This window comes from Miniopterus natalensis, chromosome 17 (assembly GCF_054644295.1).
Source record: "Miniopterus natalensis isolate mMinNat1 chromosome 17, mMinNat1.hap1, whole genome shotgun sequence".
NCBI lineage: Eukaryota > Metazoa > Chordata > Mammalia > Chiroptera > Miniopteridae > Miniopterus > Miniopterus natalensis.
Genome location: NC_142097.1, coordinates 45725993 through 45741431, shown reverse-complemented (window position 1 = coordinate 45741431; position 15439 = coordinate 45725993). Strand labels below are relative to the sequence as shown.

Sequence of the window (15439 nt, the reverse complement as noted above, 5' to 3'; positions counted from 1 at the left end):
CGAGGCCGCTGGGCGCGGCGGGCCCGCGCCCCTTACACTCTGCGGAGAATATTGTTTCTCCAGGAAGCGGCGCCCCGTGCGGAGCTCAGCGGAGGGTTCCGCGGTTAGGAGCCGGCGGAGAGGAAGCGCGAGCTCGTGGGCGGCCGTCCTATCGGGCAGCGGCCCGGGAATCCCGGGACCGCGCAGTCCCAGGGGTCAGCGAGCTACTTAAGGCCGTTCCGGGCGCCGGAAACCGCGCTGGGCTCTTCAGGTTTCCCCCATGACGTTTATTTATAGTTGGGTTGGGGTTTTCGGTCATACAGCTTTTTACAAATGCATCGGTTGAACTCGGGTCTTAACTGGCCGCCAGATTAACGTTCTGCGTCACTCAAGTCCGTGTCTGCACCTCTCAGAGACATCTTCAGTTTTCCCATGAAGGGGAGGATAATTTCAGGTAGTCATTTGTACATATTTTTGTTAACGTTTTAAAAACAAACAGCACTAGCCGGTTTTCTCAGTGGTTAGAGCGCCCGCCGCCGACGGAAGTTCCCCGGGCTTTCCTTCGGGCCAAGGGCACGTAGGTGTGTTACGGGCATGATGCCCGGGGGGGGGGGGGGGGGGGGGGGGGGGGGGGGGGGGGGCATGTGCAGGAGCCAGCCAGGCTGTCTCACATCCACGTTCCTCTCCCCCCCTTCCACTCTCTCTGAAAAGCAATGGAAAAAATACCCTCCAGTGAGGATTAAAAAAACATAAGCACAATACCGTTATCATGTGTGAAAAAAAGTAAATTACAAGTAATTAATTTCATCAAAAACGTAGTGTCCAGGTTTCCCCAATCATCTCATTCTTCTTTAAATTGGGATCTAAATAAGGTCCAATGTGTTCTAATAGTCTACATTGCAATTGTTTTGTGTTTCTTAAGCTGATACCCTGAAAAATTCCACTTTGCATGCAGCTATTTGTGTAATTCCACCTTTGGGACTAGATTATAAACAATTTAAAGATGAAGCCTGCACTGGCATTCTACAAGTATTAAATACGTGAACAAATGATACCTGATTTGGTTAAAATCTTGTTGAATATTGGTAATAGTAAAAGACTGGAAATAAGCACAATATCCGTAAGTAGGGGACTGAGTGCATAAAATCTGTATATCCTGCCAGTTTTCAATGCATTATATCTCAGCTCTCAGTTTAAACTTCAGTGAGCCACAGGTGTCCTCTCCGAGGCTGGGCCTCTGCCTGGGGTACAGGGGCTCCTCACTGGGTCCTCTTTCACAGCCTGGGTTTCTGTTTGTTTTGCCTCGTTTCTTGCAATTCTTAGTCTTTATAGTCCAATTTACTTCATATTGGCCTCCTTGCTCCAATCCCCAGTTAGTTAACAATTCATTATAGTAAACTCTCCCTGCTCAAAGTACTGTCACGTGCATCACCCACAGGGGAGCGCGCATCTGTGGAAAAGGGGGAGGCTGCCTGCAAGTTGCTCCAACGGGCGGGCGGGCGGGCGGACCGGCCCCGCGGCGGCGCTGCGCGGCCACCTGCCCCCGGGCCGCATCTGCCGGCCCCGCCAGCTCCGCGAGGATGCCGGGGCTGCCCCGGGACCGTTCCTCACTGTCCTCCCCGGGGCGGTCGCGGGGAGGCGCGGGTCAGCCGTCACGGCCGTTCCCTCCACTCGCCGCGCCAGCGACCGGCCGCTTGGGAGGCGCCGCGCGCCCAGGTCGGGAGTCGGCCCGGAGTTCACCTTCTAACTCCGCAGGTCGGAGGCCCCGCCCCGCCTCCAGTTCCGGAAGAGCGCGCAGCCCCGCCCCCAGTTCCGGAAGAGAGCGCAGCCCCGCCCCGCGTCCCGGAAGTGAGCGCAGCCCCGCCCCTCCCCGGGTCCCGGAAGTGAGCGCCCGCGCACGCCGGTCCGCGTTTTCGGTAGGCGCCCGGCGGTGCCCGCCGTCGGGGTGGCGCGGGGCGGGCAGCGGGGCTCGCGGGCTCGGGTCGCGACCCGGGGGCTGCACCCCTGGCCCAGGCCGGCGGTCGCGGCGCGGGCGGGTCAGGAAGGGGGCCCGGGTGCGCCCCGAGGCGACGTCCGTGGGCTTGCTGCGCGCGCCGTGGTCGGGCCTCGGCGGACCTGGCGGGGAGTCTCTGGGAGGCTCCCCAGACCTGGGTCCCCCGCGTGCACGGTCGGCAGGGGCAGCTGCGTGAGTGCAGGTCAGGCCGCGGGGACCGGCCCGACTTCCGTCCGTGCCCGAGCGCACTGGGGCCGCGACGAGACTCGCAGTTCCGTTTTTGTTTTTTTTTTGGCGGGGACCAGCCCAGGGAAGTGAGGGCGTCCCCTAGGTGCTGGTGGGGCCCCGGAGTCTGACGACCAGCGGGGGCCCGGGTGTCTGAGACAGGTTTCCAGGTGAGACGGGGCAGGTGAGGGTACAGTGCCTGTGGACGGCCTGAGTCCGAACAGGGCAGGTAGCCCCGCTGCAGCCAGTGTAACTGATCAGGGAAGGGCCTTCCTCACCGAGGAAACGGGTCCCCGGGGATCAGGTGACATGCGTGACCTCCGAGACAGCGGTCCCCCGAGGCCGACTGGTTCCCCAGCCTGCACGAGCCTTGCTGGTGGGCCAGCCCGGCTTCCTGCCCTGCGGAGCTGGCCCTCGTCTGGGCAGTGCTGCTGGGCTCCAGCTGTCTGTCTACCCTTCCCAGCCAGGTGTCCTGCCGAGAGTGGCGCCCTCACGGTCCAGGGATGTACATGCAGGTGGAGGAACGCACCAGCTCCTACCTCCATCTGAAGAGGGCTCCCGGCATCAGGTCCTGGTCCCTGCTGGTTGGTAAGGATTTCCATATTTCCCAAGTTAAAAATTTAACTTTAAAAACAGATGAAAATGAAACAAATTTTCCTTCCTTTATTTAACTACCCCAGAACATAGCAGCTACTTTATTTCTTTGTTTCCCCCGGGTTTTATCCTTTGTCCATGCTGTTACGTGGGATGTGTGTCTGTCGTGTCTTTTTCACCACTTGACACCCTTTAGTAAACATCGCATACTCTTTCGAGGTCCCATTTTGCCCCTTTTACTTGCTTTTGTACACCCGGTTGCAGTGTCTAATTTATGCCGCAGGCCCACGTGATGGGTGATAGCCTGTTGTTTTTCCTCCAAGTGAGGGAGGCTGCCCTGGCCTCCATCCCTGTCACCGCCATTTGGAGGGTCGTGCACCCGCCAGGCAGCTGCACTGTGTGGACTGCATTGCAGGTGTGAGAGGTGCCACCAAACCTTCAGAAGCCTGTCTCTGGTCCTTCTTTCCTGTGACCCTGCACGTGGCCTCCTCCCTGTTTCTCCTCATGTGTCCTGTTGTGATTCTTCAGAACAGTCTTGTCTTCATTCCATACCATATACCGTTGGGGTAAAACCGTGTCGGGCTCCTCCGTCCAGTTCCCCAGTCTGCTCTGGATCCTCGAGTAGTCAGATATGTCAAGTGCATACTGTGAGTGGCACATACCATGTTTCCGAACGAACTTCCCCCACTTCTGAGCCTGGTGGTCTTCTCTGCCCTGCTCCCTGCTCTTTTCCCACAGCCATCGCTGGCAATGGGAAGGAGGTGGGCTCTGGGCTGGTGGTGGCTCAACAGCAAGGTGCCTGCTTTCTCTTTGCAGGAATCTTGTCCATTGGCCTGGCTGCTGCCTACTACAGTGCAGGTGAGAAGCAGCATCTGCTCCCAGTAACTTTCTCAGCTCTTTGGAAAATAGAGAAAAGAAGGGAAGCTCTCATTTGCGATCCACCAATGCATGGCCTCTGGGAACGCCGCCCGCCCCTCCGCCTCCTAATGGTTCATGGACACAGCCCACCTCACGTCTGTGGGCTGGTGTATCTCCCTCACACCCAGGCCCCATGCAGTCTGCACTTCTCACTTATATCTTGGACATTTTCACAAGTCAAAAAATATTCATCAAGAAGGTGCTCTCTTGTATCTGCTTCAGGTTCTGTTGCAGGGTGAGCCATACTTTCAGCCACTCCCTACAAGCTTTCCCACCTTTCCCGCATCACAAACCATGATGTGATCAGTGGAGACCCAACCGCCTGTAGACACCCAGAGGAGAGCAAGGGCAGAGCTGATGTAGTGTGGCCTACATGGTCCTGAGTGACAGACAAGCAGGGCCCCAGATGCTACTCCTGCCAAGTGTCTAGGAAAGTGGCCATGCTGGAGGGGGGACCCCTATGGGCACATCAGCCTTCACCCTCTGCTACTGCCCTCACCTGGCTGTGTCCTGTGTGTGTCCCTAGATAGTCTGGGCTGGAAGCTGTTCTACGTGACTGGCTGCCTGTTCGTGGCGGTGCAAAACCTGGAGGACTGGGAGGTAAGGCCAGCTCCAGATTCCTGTGGTGGGGACCACAGCAAGAGGGAAGGTTCTGGTCTAACGCCCCACTCTGAGACTCCAACAGAGTGGTTTCTGGGTGCCTGGGCTCGGCCGCTGGGTGCTGCCTGTCCATCCTGCTCCTAGGCCAAGGAGTCCTCTGAAGCCGTTTTCTCCTAGGAGCTCTTCATGACTGTTTTCACCCAAATTCTTCCCAGGCATTGCCGTAGCACAGAACAAAACGAGGGGCGAGTCCCCTGCCTTGGCGGCCACTCCCTCTTGTCCCCCTTCATGACCCTTTGAGCTGCCTGGCCCTGTGCTGCTCTCTGAGCTCTCACCCAGTCTTCTCATTGGATGACTTTGGCTACTGTACTTGTGTTTTCCTTGCAAAGAGGAGAGAGCACCTGCCTGGATGCCCCAGCCCCCTGCACTCACACACCTGTCAGGAGTCTGCGGGTCAGGCTGCAGGTTTTTGGCTTTGACTGAGCAGCACTTGGGGCACCGGGTTTGGGGTTCTGACTGGGATGGGAAGGGAGAGGGTTGCTCTGGCGAGGGTGGGATAGTCAGTGAGCCCAGGTCCCCTCCCTGGAGGTTTGTGTGGTTGGCTCATGCACAGAGGCCAGCGGCCCGGTGACCACCTGTGGCCGGTTTTCCAGGAAGCCATCTTTGACAAGAGCACCGGCAAGATTGTGCTGAAGACATTCAGCTTATACAAGAAGCTGCTGACTCTTTTCAGAGCAGACCATGACCAAGGTGAGGCATCAGGAATGAACAGGACATGGGACTATTTTGGGCTGGAAGGAGGGCAGCGAGCGGCTGAGTGATGCTTGGGCCTGGGAATGGGCTGGGTCCAAGCTGGCTGCTCGGTAATCCCACCTCTTGGGTGAGCGTGGGGTGCCCCTAGATACATCCTGGCACAAAGGACATTGCCAGGTAGCCCCAGCTAATTGTCCACTTGGGACCAGGAAGGCACTTTCAGCAATTGGGGAGATGAAGCAGAAAGGGGCAGCGTCATGCTCAGCTGTTTAGCCGCTGCAGAGTGGTCACGAGGACAGGCAGGCCTTTCAGGCCATGACGGGTCCACTGGACGTTATTTCCCACCCACACTGGCCGTGAGCCAGCAGCTGTGTGACCCTGCCCTGTGGTCGCTGACCTGTGACATCAGAGGTCAGGGTCTCAGCCGTATTCTGGGGTTCAGCCTTGGACACAGTGACCCACGTTTTCTGCTTCATGCAGAGTGGCCCTGAGGCAACTGTGTGCAGCACACGGTGGGGGACATGCTGCCTCTGACCTGCCCCCGACCTGTCCCCACCGCAGTGGCCGTCCTGCTGCATGATGTGCGGGACGTGAATGTGGAGGAGGAGAAGCTACGGTGCTTTGGGAGGGGCTACGTGGTCCTGCTGCGCTTCTCCACGGGCTTCTCGCACCCCCTCACCCAGAGTGCTGTCATGGGCCACCGCAGGTGAGCCGGGGGTTGGGGGCTGGCTGGGGCTGCTGCTTGTGCCCCCTCAGCCCAACAGGTGGCCTTCACAGCAGATTGCCCAGCGTGGCGGAGGACCGGGGGGGGTGCTGGGGGACAGGCCTGCCACCACCACCAGGGGATGCCAGAGGTCCCCGTGGGGACAGGCAAAGGGCGGGGACCTCGGGGGGTCCCAGCGGGACAGGATAAGGCTGGGCTGGAGCCGGGTGAGGATAGGACCAGGACAGAAGGTACCGGGTCTGGGTGGGGAGCCCTGGGGGATGCATGGCCTAGGATGAGCTGCTATGGTCTTTCTGGCTGCACCTCAACCTTGGTAACCACCCCTCCTCCTGGTGCTGCCCGGCATAGTGATGTGGAAGCCATCGCCAAGCTCATCACCACCTTCCTGGAGCTGCACCGCCTAGAGAGCCCCACGGATCTGTCCCAGAGTAGCGACAGTGAGCCCGATGGCCCTGGGAGCCAGAGCTGACCCCACAGAGCCCCTGGCCTTGGTTCTAACGGTGCTTCAGCAGGCCTCACGGGCCACCAGCCAGTCTTCCTCCGCATCACCCAACTGCGTCCCTGGCAGCCCCAGGATGGGACCCTCAGCCACCCGTTGCTTGCTGCTGCCCTCTGAACAGAACCACAGCTGGACCATCTCTGCAGGGTGTCCCAGGGGGGCATAGGCTTCAGATCTGCCTCCCAGAACCATGTGGCCCCAGTCTGGGCAGTTTGGGGTGTGAGTGGGGTGGGCAACGTGGCCTGGTCTGGACAGACCCACCCCACAGCCAAGGACACCCAGGCTCTTGCACCGAGACTGAGCACTTAGTGGGGAGGGAGGTTGTCCGGCACAGATCCCGTGGGAATTCAGCTCGAAGGTTACAGTGAGGCTTCAACTGGCCAGTGCAGGGCCGGCAGCTGGGTCAGGCTGCAGACACTGAGGCCTGCGTGTTGTCCCCAGGAATCCCAGTGACTCCTTACTGGCCCCCATGCATCATCCTTTTCCTAGCCAGACATTCTCAGTGGTCAGGGTGAGGGACCTGCCCTTGGGCTGCTAGGGCCACTTGACTGCTATAGCTATTCCTGAGGCCTCCCCGACGTACAGACTGCTTTCTACCAGGATGCCTTATCTTGGACCATCCAGGATAGTGCTGGGCTGTCAAGAGGAGGACAACTTCCCATCCCAGCCTCATGCCCTATTTAAAGCCAGGACTCCACTTTTAGAAATCAGATTCTGGTTTCTCTTGAACCCAGGAAGACCTGTCAGTTGGGCCCATTTGTGTGGCAGGAAGCGGCTGCATCCACAGGACTGGGCACAGCACACCTCTGAGCAGGGTGTGACAGACAGACCAGGCTGAGGCTGCGTGGGTGACACCATGGTCAGCAGTTTTGAGGACCCTCTCCTTCCTCAGCAGTGGCTGCCACCAGCCCTTAGTTTGGGAACATGGTCACTTAGACTTGCTAAAGTTAGCTTTTCAAATGGTCAAATTGAAATGCTTTTTTGCTAAAACAGTGTGAATGGCTGTTACTGGCTTCCATATGTTCATGAGGACAGAGATGCTGATGTTCCCTGAGGAACGGGCAGGACTGCTTGTTCCCCATGCCTCCCACCTGGGCTGTTCTGGACCTTTGGCCAGGGTCCCTGTGAGGGCCTGACTGCAGCCAGGGCAATAGTGACTCGGTCACATTCCTGTTGGCTCAATTTCTAGCTTCTACTTTGCTTTTTATTTCATGAGAATTAAAGTTCAGTGTGCAGATCAGTGAACAGGTCCCCACGAGCATTTCCTTCCAGATTTTCTGCCATTTTCCCCGATAACCATCTGCACGGTGGATGCTGCCTACATGCCTGGTGTCCAGGGCTCAGCAGGAGGTGGACGTAGCTGGAGGGGGTGTGGGGAGGTCCCTTCCCCTCGGGTCCTGATCTGCATCAGGGCCAGTGCTGGCCAGCAGGGGTGGGGGAATGGCGGCCTCGAGGTCCTGCAGTAGTGCCTGCAGCAGCCCCAGGCTGGGTTCCACATTCTCCTGCAGCCACTCCTCCACAGCATCCTCGTGGAAGACTCTGCGCAGGGCGGCCTCCAGCTCCTGCACAAGGGCACTCCACCTGGCCAGGAGACTGCGGGCCCCCATGTGTTAGTACAGTTCTGTACCTCAGTTTACCCACCCATAAGACAGGGCTATTGGCATTGTTGGGAATCAGTGACTGTCACTGTTTAACATCTGAACCTGGAATGTGTTTTTCAACTGGCTGGCAGGGTTTCCTTGGTACCCACACCTGTCACCGGTGCACAGCATCTTACATGTAGTGTGGACAGTCTGCATGGGCCTCAGCTCAGAGCGGGGAGCCAGGAGACCATGGGGAAGGCTGGCTGGGAGGACTAGGGTTGGGGGGAGGGGGGGCAGGATCGGCCCAGGCGGTCTGGCATCACAGTGCGCCGGGACCCTGCCCAGGTCATTCTGGTCACCTCCCCCTTTTAGGCTAGGACACCCTGGCTTCTCTAACGTTCAGGGGCACAGCTAATTCGGCGAAGTTGAGTCACCTGGGAATCCAAGCTTGTTTGTTGTAGCTAATTGCCACAGAAAGCTGCCACCATGTAACGGGACATGCAGTAACAGGGGACACGGGACATGCAGCTCCAGGGGAGGGCACAGCAGGAGGGGTGGCTACCTGAGTGCCTGGGGCTGGATGTGCTGGATCATGACAGGGTGGATGAGCTTCCTCCTGCGATGGTAGGGGCTAAACCAGCCTGTCACGTACCTGGGAGCAAATCCACACACACAGGTAGGCCCCAAGTAAGGAAGCAGGGTGGTTTTTAAATAACACCCTTGAAATCATTTAAGAGTCTGGTAGAAATTTTAAAATGTTGCTTTCCCCCTAGTTTTGGTGCAGGATGGGCTGGCCCTCCCCCTGGGTGTGTGTAGGGCTCGCTCCTCCGCCCACTCCCCCTGCCCCCACTCACCTATCCCTCTGCAGCATCTCGTCCACAGAGCTGCGCAGGTGGAGGTCGACTTGGGTGACAAGGGCCAGGATGTCGCTGCCCGGGAAGGAGCCGGCCCCATCACTGCACAGAGAACCCAGGTGCTGAGATGGGGTCGAGCCTGAGGGAAGGGGGCAGAGCTGGGGGTGGGGGAGTCACCTTGTAAAACCAGTGATTTCTAGGCTTGAGATCCCAAGGAGTTTCTCCACTCTTGCCCTAATGTCTTCCGCAAAGCCTCCTGAAACCAACCAGAGATGGCTGCTCCAGTCGCTGCTCTGGGTATATGGCCCCTCTTCCCTGTGGTGAACTGGAGATGGGTGTGCTGGACTGGAGGTGGGCGTGCCGGAATCTGTGCCCCTCTCCCCAACCTGTCAGCACCCGGCACCAGGATGTCCCTGCAGCAAAGGCAGAAGCTCTTTCTACACCCCATGGATCACGGATTTCTTTTTAGGAGTTTCTGTGTCTGTGGGGCATGCCCCCCTAACTTCCTGGCCTGTCTGGGGTTTAGGATTGAAAACCTGGGCTGGCAGCGGGCAAGGAGTGGCTGAGCCAGGACAGGCGCGTTGTCCTAGAAGCTGGGGAAGACCACAGTCCAGCCCCCTGGCCTCCCAGGGAGAGCAGGGCACCGTACCGTGAAGAAGTGACTGCAGACAAACGGCCAGGGACGGGATCCCCACAGGCAGCAACTCACACAGCACGGAGAAGTGGTCGTACCTGAGTCCACGGGAGAGGAGTGCTCAGCTCCTGCTGCCTGGAAGCAGATGCTGGCACACCAACGCCTCTACCATAGGACAGGCACCTAGAAGCTTCTGCAGAGCTGGCTGCTGCCTCTGGAAATGCCCCTCGATCTCCTGGATGTGTGGACTCACCTACTGCCCTGTCTGGGCTCAATGCTCTGTGGTGGCCAACCTGCAATCCTTAATGAGTTCAGGCCACTCACCCTGCCCTTGGTGCCGGGGCCACCTGGTCTCTCTCCCAGCCCCCTAATCACAGGGTACGACCTGCGGCCAGGACTTGGGTAGGACCAGGGGTCCATCTGTAGCTCAAATTTCCAAGGGGTATGAAATCCTGAAGAGCCAACATCTGTCCTGATCCCGCTGTGCATGAGCCGCGTGTGTGCATGTGGCCTCAAGGAGGCTGGGGACTGTGGACACGCACGTGGATCAGACAAGGCATGGAGCCAGGAGGGCAGCATGCTCTGTGGCCCTGACACTCAGAGCAGGGTGCCCTGTGCAGAGTTTGGGGGACGGCTACAAGTGTGTGCGGGGCCCAAGCTCCTCCCACACCGTCCCCAGAGCACCAGCTCTTCCCTCCAGGTCGGAGGCCCAGAGTGAACGGTGAGGAGGTCACTGTGTCTACCCACTGGAACTGCTTCCCCTCCCAGGAAGGCACCCGGTGACCTCACCTCTGCCAGCCGGTCAGGATGATGCCCTGCAGTGTGTCTGCTGGCCTTCGTGCCGCCACCTGCAGCCACTGCATGTTGTTCCGGAGGTGGTGCTCGATGGGGGGCAGGGCCTGGCTGGGCCCTGTGGCCCCCTTGAAGGCACTGGCGGCCCACAGCCGGGGAAAACCACACTTCCCATACTTTTCCATTACGAGAGCTGAGAGAGAGTGTGAGGTGTGACTGGGCTGGGACCTGAGGAGGCTGCGGCCACCAAGCCCTTAGACACAATGCCCAACACTAGGCTGTGCAGATGGGAACCACGGGAGCCTATGGACAGGCACCCATCTCAGTGAGGGCTGACTCCCACCACTCGCAGGGGACCCCAGTTCTCTTGTCCATTAGTATAGGCCATCCTGTGAGGACCCAGCCACAGGACATGGGCCAAGGGCTGCTCCCTGGGGTGGAGGGCTCCCTTGGGGAGGGGCCTGCAGTGAAGCAGAGGCAGGTCAGATTGTGATGAGCCAAGAGACGAAGGCCCGCGCATCCCCCAGCTGGGCAGTCAGGGTGACAGGGTCTCCCCTGGCAATGTGGTACTGACCCTTGCTATGGACATCCAGGTCAGCCCCATAGTCCCAGAGTACCGGCTCCACCAGCTGTGGAACCCCTGATGCTGGGGGCAGAGAGAGGTCATGAGTGAGAGCTGACTGGAAATGGCCCTCAGTCCCCACTTCTTGCATAAAAGGGACACAACCCATCTCTTCTAGGATGGAAATGCCATTGCCAGGAAGCCAGCCGGCCATAGAAATGACCTGACTCCAGGAGCTCTGACCCAGTCAGAGGTCCAGAGCTTCCCATGGGGGATGGACCACTCTGTTGGCAAGTTGCCAGGGGCACTAGGCCCAGATGCAACAGAAACACACTGCTAACTGGATTTAATTGTAGTGAATGCTAATTAAACCCAAGTGGCCACATGTGGTACTGGCTGCCACAGGGACACCAGAGCCTTGCAGAAGTGTGGGCATCCACGTGGGCACTGAAGCACTGGGTCCAGGCTCTGGCCAGAGCTGTGAGTCCACACCCACCTCTGGTCTCATCCCAAAGCCTCAGGCAGGGTGAGCCCAGGGGCTGAAGAGGCTGATGCTCTCCTTGTGGAAAACTCAGCAAGGGTCACTGCAGGACCCGCCACAGAGGCCCAGTGGGATGGAGGGCTGGAAGCAGGGGCTCTCCCGTGGCCCAACATTCCCCACCTGTCCCGGTGGCCAGGGCCCCTTGGGCCTCACAGCAGCTCAGTTCCTCCTCTCAGCCCCAGGAAGCCCTCCCCTGGACAAGCCCGGCTGACCTGACAGCTGGTCCTCAGGGATGTCGCGCAGCATGTCATCCCAAACCAGGGGCATCGTGGAGGGGTGCTGGGACAGCACGTGGCTGGCCACGGCCCTCATGTGGGACAGACACAGTTTGGCTTTGGTGTTCTGCTCCTGCTGCAGCCACTGTCTTGAGGCCTCTCCCTCCCCAAGGTAATAAACCTGGACAGAAGGAAGACAGGATGCATCTGCCTCTGGACACCTTAGGGAGGGACCAGGGGGACACCCCAGGGGCAGTGGCGTGTGAGGAGACGGCGGCAAAGGGCGACCCTGCCTTCTTCTCTGAGACCTAAACTCCCACTCGAGAGTCCCATTTGCAGCAGCTCCAGAGGGGAGAGAACCCAGATGTCCACCCATAGGTGACAAGCACCACATGGCCTCTCCAGACACTGGACCATCAGTCAGCCACAAACAGGAATGGAGCACGAAGTCCTGCTCAGCGACAGAAGCCAGGCACAAAAGGCCACATTCTGTGGAATTAATTCCATTTCCACAATGTCCAGAACCAGTAAATCCATAAACAAGGCACCAGCGGTGGCCAGGGGCAGGGGTTGCGGACTGCTTGAGGGGTGTGGGGTTTCCTTCTGGGGGGAAGAAAGGTCCTGAATGAGAGTGGTGATGGTTGCACATCATAAATGTGCTTAGAAGTCACTGAGTTGTATACTTTAAGATGGTTGGAATGGTAAGTTTTATGTTGTATTTTACTACCAAAAAAGGGAATTCCTTAGAAGAGTCAAATTCTAGAACTAAAATGCGTGCAAAGCACCGCCCACGCTTGGCGGCTGGCTCAGCATCCTCCCGGGGCCATCCGAGTTTCTCGAAGGGTAGGGCATGGTGCCTGGCACCCCAGGGACCGCCTGTTCGCCCCAGTGCTCCATGGCCCAAAAGTAGTATTTCCTTTCTCCTGCCATCCAAAACTGTATTTCTTCAGTTAGAAAAGTAACCAGCTCAAGCTCACACCCACTACTGGCCCTGGGGGCATAAATCCCACTCTGCAGGGCATGGGCAGCACAGCCATTTGGGGCCCAGCCCTCCCTTCTCTGACCCCAGGTGCCTGGGGGCCACTCGGCTCGCAGGTCAGCTTGGGCCAGAGGTCCCCATCAGCAGCACCAACACCCTCACCCTCGTCAGCCTTTCTCTACCCTTTGGCACGTGGACTATTTTTCTATCTAAGAAAAGAAGACACAAGGTGGAGACGTGATCTTGAAGACACGGGGAGCACTGTGGAAGATGCGAAGCAGGCACCCACCTCGTCACAGCCAATGTGGAGCCACCGGGCACCCGGGTGCAGCTCCATGACCTGGTCGATCATGGCCCCAACCAGCGCCAGGGACTCTGCCTTGTGCGGGTTCAGGGTGTTGGGGAAAAGCGCCACTTCTCGGAGGTGAGCGAGAGCTTCATGCTTCAGCACAAACTGCCGAGAGAGGACGGGAGAGGGCAGTCGACAGATCTCACAGGTGGAGTTGTTAGAGGAAAACATGGAACCAGCCTTGTGTTCAATCTGCTTCCCACTGATACAGACGTGAAAACAGTCTCTGAAGATCATGTAGGAGCGTGGGAAGGTATTTCCAATATTAAGTGAGAAAAGGGCACAAACAGAGAAAACAGAAAGCATGTCCTTCCTTGATGCTGCTCAGTGATACCTGGGTGAACATTTAAGGAGCAAACAGCCGGCCCCCGGCTCTATCAATGTCACGGACCCTGGCTCTCCCTCCATTCATGGCAGAGGTGGTCTGACCCCCACACCCACACTCTCCAGCTGTTTGTAGGGGCTTCCGAGCCAGAGCCTGTCCCTGCAGCACTGAGTTGCTTCCTGCTGTCAGCTCCCCTGAACCCCAGACCCGGGCACCAGGTGACTCCGTTCCTCCCACTTACCTCCATGTGTCCGAATGTCTGCACCAAGGGGACGACCTCGAGCCCATTCAGTGTGGCCAGACGCAGGATCTCTTTGACTTCGGAGGGGCTGCAGAGAGAAAGGTCACCCAGAGAGGGTCATGCCAGCTCAAGTTCACGTTCCCCCAGCCCCTCCTGTCGGGCTCCTGGGGACTCTCGTGAGGAAATTAGTAGGGTCGCTAACTCTGAAAAGCTCAGCACTCTGGTCCACACCTTCTCGTCTTCCCATCTACATGCGCCTGGGGCCAGCGGGAGTCGCACACTGGGGAATTTTCACATATAGAGCCAAACCCCCCAGTACAGCCAGGCCCTTGTCAGTCCACCAGCAGGAGGTCTGCTTTTCCTCAGCCCCGTGAACACCAGAGTGTTGTAATTTTTAAAAAGATTGACCAATTTGGTAGTCAAAGTAACATCTCACTGTTGTTCTAATTTCTTTTATTATCATCATATGCTTATTGGCCATTTTTATTTCATCTGTTGGGATCTGCCATAAGTGTCCTTTGCCCATCTTCTTTGGACTGTTTGCTATTAATTCACACGGACACCCTAATCTTGAAGCCAGCGTGGCACGCCCAGGACCACCCTGTGCAATGTCATGGCTCTGAGCCTCTGCCCTTTAATCTCCCGTCCAGGAGCAGCCCCCCTTCCCCTGCAGGGCACCTGCCAAAGCATCCTCTGCACCGCACACCTGCCCACGACGAGGTCACAGCTCCCCATTGTAGGCATCACAGGCCTCGCTTATTTACTATTCTGTGAACACGTTTTATTTTTATAACTCAAGACGCGCATTTAAGACAGATGGGATTGTCCCACCTTTGTGAAATTCTCGCCTGCCCTAAACGCAACCCCCGTTGCCTCCGCACCCCCCACGTTTTCCCTACATACTGTGACCTTCGTGGGGCAGATACCTGTACGCATCTTGGGCCCTCAGCAGCCTCAAGTGGCCCTCGTAGGGAAATGTGTCTTCATACTCAATGAGGAGGCCGTTTGCACCCAGGGCACGGAACAGAGGGAAAATCTGGGGGGAGAGGGGGTGACCCCGTGGTTGAGTTCTAGGCACACATTTCTACAGGACACTGTTCACAACTTGAAAGACCAAACCCAAGGCGATTCCCTTGAGGTAACGGCGCTCCTACCTCTGAGAGGTACGAGACCTTGGGTGGGGCTCCCTTAAGGTCCAGGTGAACGAGTCGAATCTTAAACGGCGAGGAGCCTGACATCTCGCTATTTTCTGTGAAGTCGCACGACAAAGACCTCTTGTCCGGGTACTTCTTCCTAGTAGAGAAATCCAGAGTCGAGAGCAGGCTGAGGCCTCTGCCTTCTGTGCCAGTTCTGATATTAACGAGGAGGAAGCTCATTCCACCAACACGGCCTCGTCCTGACATCTATGTCCGTGCTCCAGTGGAGGAGCCTCTGCGTTTAAGTGTGACTCGCCCCTAAAGTGGAACAGCACTGGTTGCCTAAGAAGGCTCTGGTCTGCAGTAACAGAAGTCCCTGCAAGATAATCTCCTGTTTTAAACTACCTGCCTTACGCCAGTGGAAACAGGCAGGCAGGTGTCTCCAAACATTACCTCGGGCCCGTGATATGTTTCCGCAGAACATTCACCCTCGATTGTGTCTCACGTTGGAGAGCATTGAACGCATTTACATCTCGAGAGCTGGAGCCTGCCTGCTGGTGTGCAGAAGCCACAAACACCTCGCTAGGTCGGAGAGAACTGTCCCAGGCTGAACAGGGGCCACTGACATGTTGAATAACTACGCTGTGCACCCAAAACTCCTATGATACTGTGTGCCCACTACCCTTGAATAAAAAAAGGCAAAAAATAATTAAATTAAAATGATTTGAAAAACGAATGAGCCACGCGTGTATCAGGGCTGGCTGGTTTGAGGCAATGTGAAGGGAGTGTCTGGATGACAATGAAGCAGCTGGGAAACGGCAATATAGATATATGTACTTTTTTATTATAAAAGCACAAGGGTAACAGGAAGAGGAAATCTTGCTCCATGGGTCCTACGGAAGCTCGGGGGCTCCTATGACTGCTACTTCTGCACAAAGGGGGC

General features: G+C 57.5%; 2 protein-coding genes across 3 annotated transcripts; one reads left to right on the top strand and one right to left on the bottom strand.

Annotated features, from left to right (window-relative positions):
* The first annotated feature begins 2600 nt into the window (after positions 1-2600).
* CYBC1 (cytochrome b-245 chaperone 1) lies at positions 2601-7530 on the top strand. Its single transcript, XM_016215469.2, has 6 exons — positions 2601-2785; positions 3608-3649; positions 4236-4309; positions 4963-5059; positions 5624-5768; positions 6135-7530. The coding sequence occupies exons 1-6, from the start codon at positions 2701-2703 to the stop codon at positions 6253-6255; spliced, it is 564 nt and encodes a 187-aa protein (XP_016070955.1). The 5' UTR covers positions 2601-2700; the 3' UTR covers positions 6256-7530.
* Positions 7414-14834, bottom strand: HEXD (hexosaminidase D). 2 transcript variants are annotated; one of them, XM_016215465.2, is made up of 12 exons: positions 14515-14834; positions 14287-14396; positions 13361-13448; positions 12735-12899; positions 11464-11647; positions 10723-10794; positions 10146-10341; positions 9372-9454; positions 8900-8978; positions 8723-8824; positions 8431-8520; positions 7437-7878 (listed from the first exon to the last, which is right to left on the bottom strand). In XM_016215465.2, exons 1-12 carry the CDS (start codon positions 14761-14763, stop codon positions 7626-7628), a joined length of 1671 nt encoding a protein of 556 aa, XP_016070951.2. In that variant the 5' UTR covers positions 14764-14834; the 3' UTR covers positions 7437-7625. The 2 variants fall into 2 exon arrangements, with proteins under 2 accessions (XP_016070953.2, XP_016070951.2); XM_016215467.2 differs by lacking the exons at positions 14287-14396; positions 14515-14834 and having other exon boundaries at positions 7414-7878; positions 12735-13020; positions 13361-13467.
* Between the last annotated feature and the right edge of the window lie 605 nt (positions 14835-15439).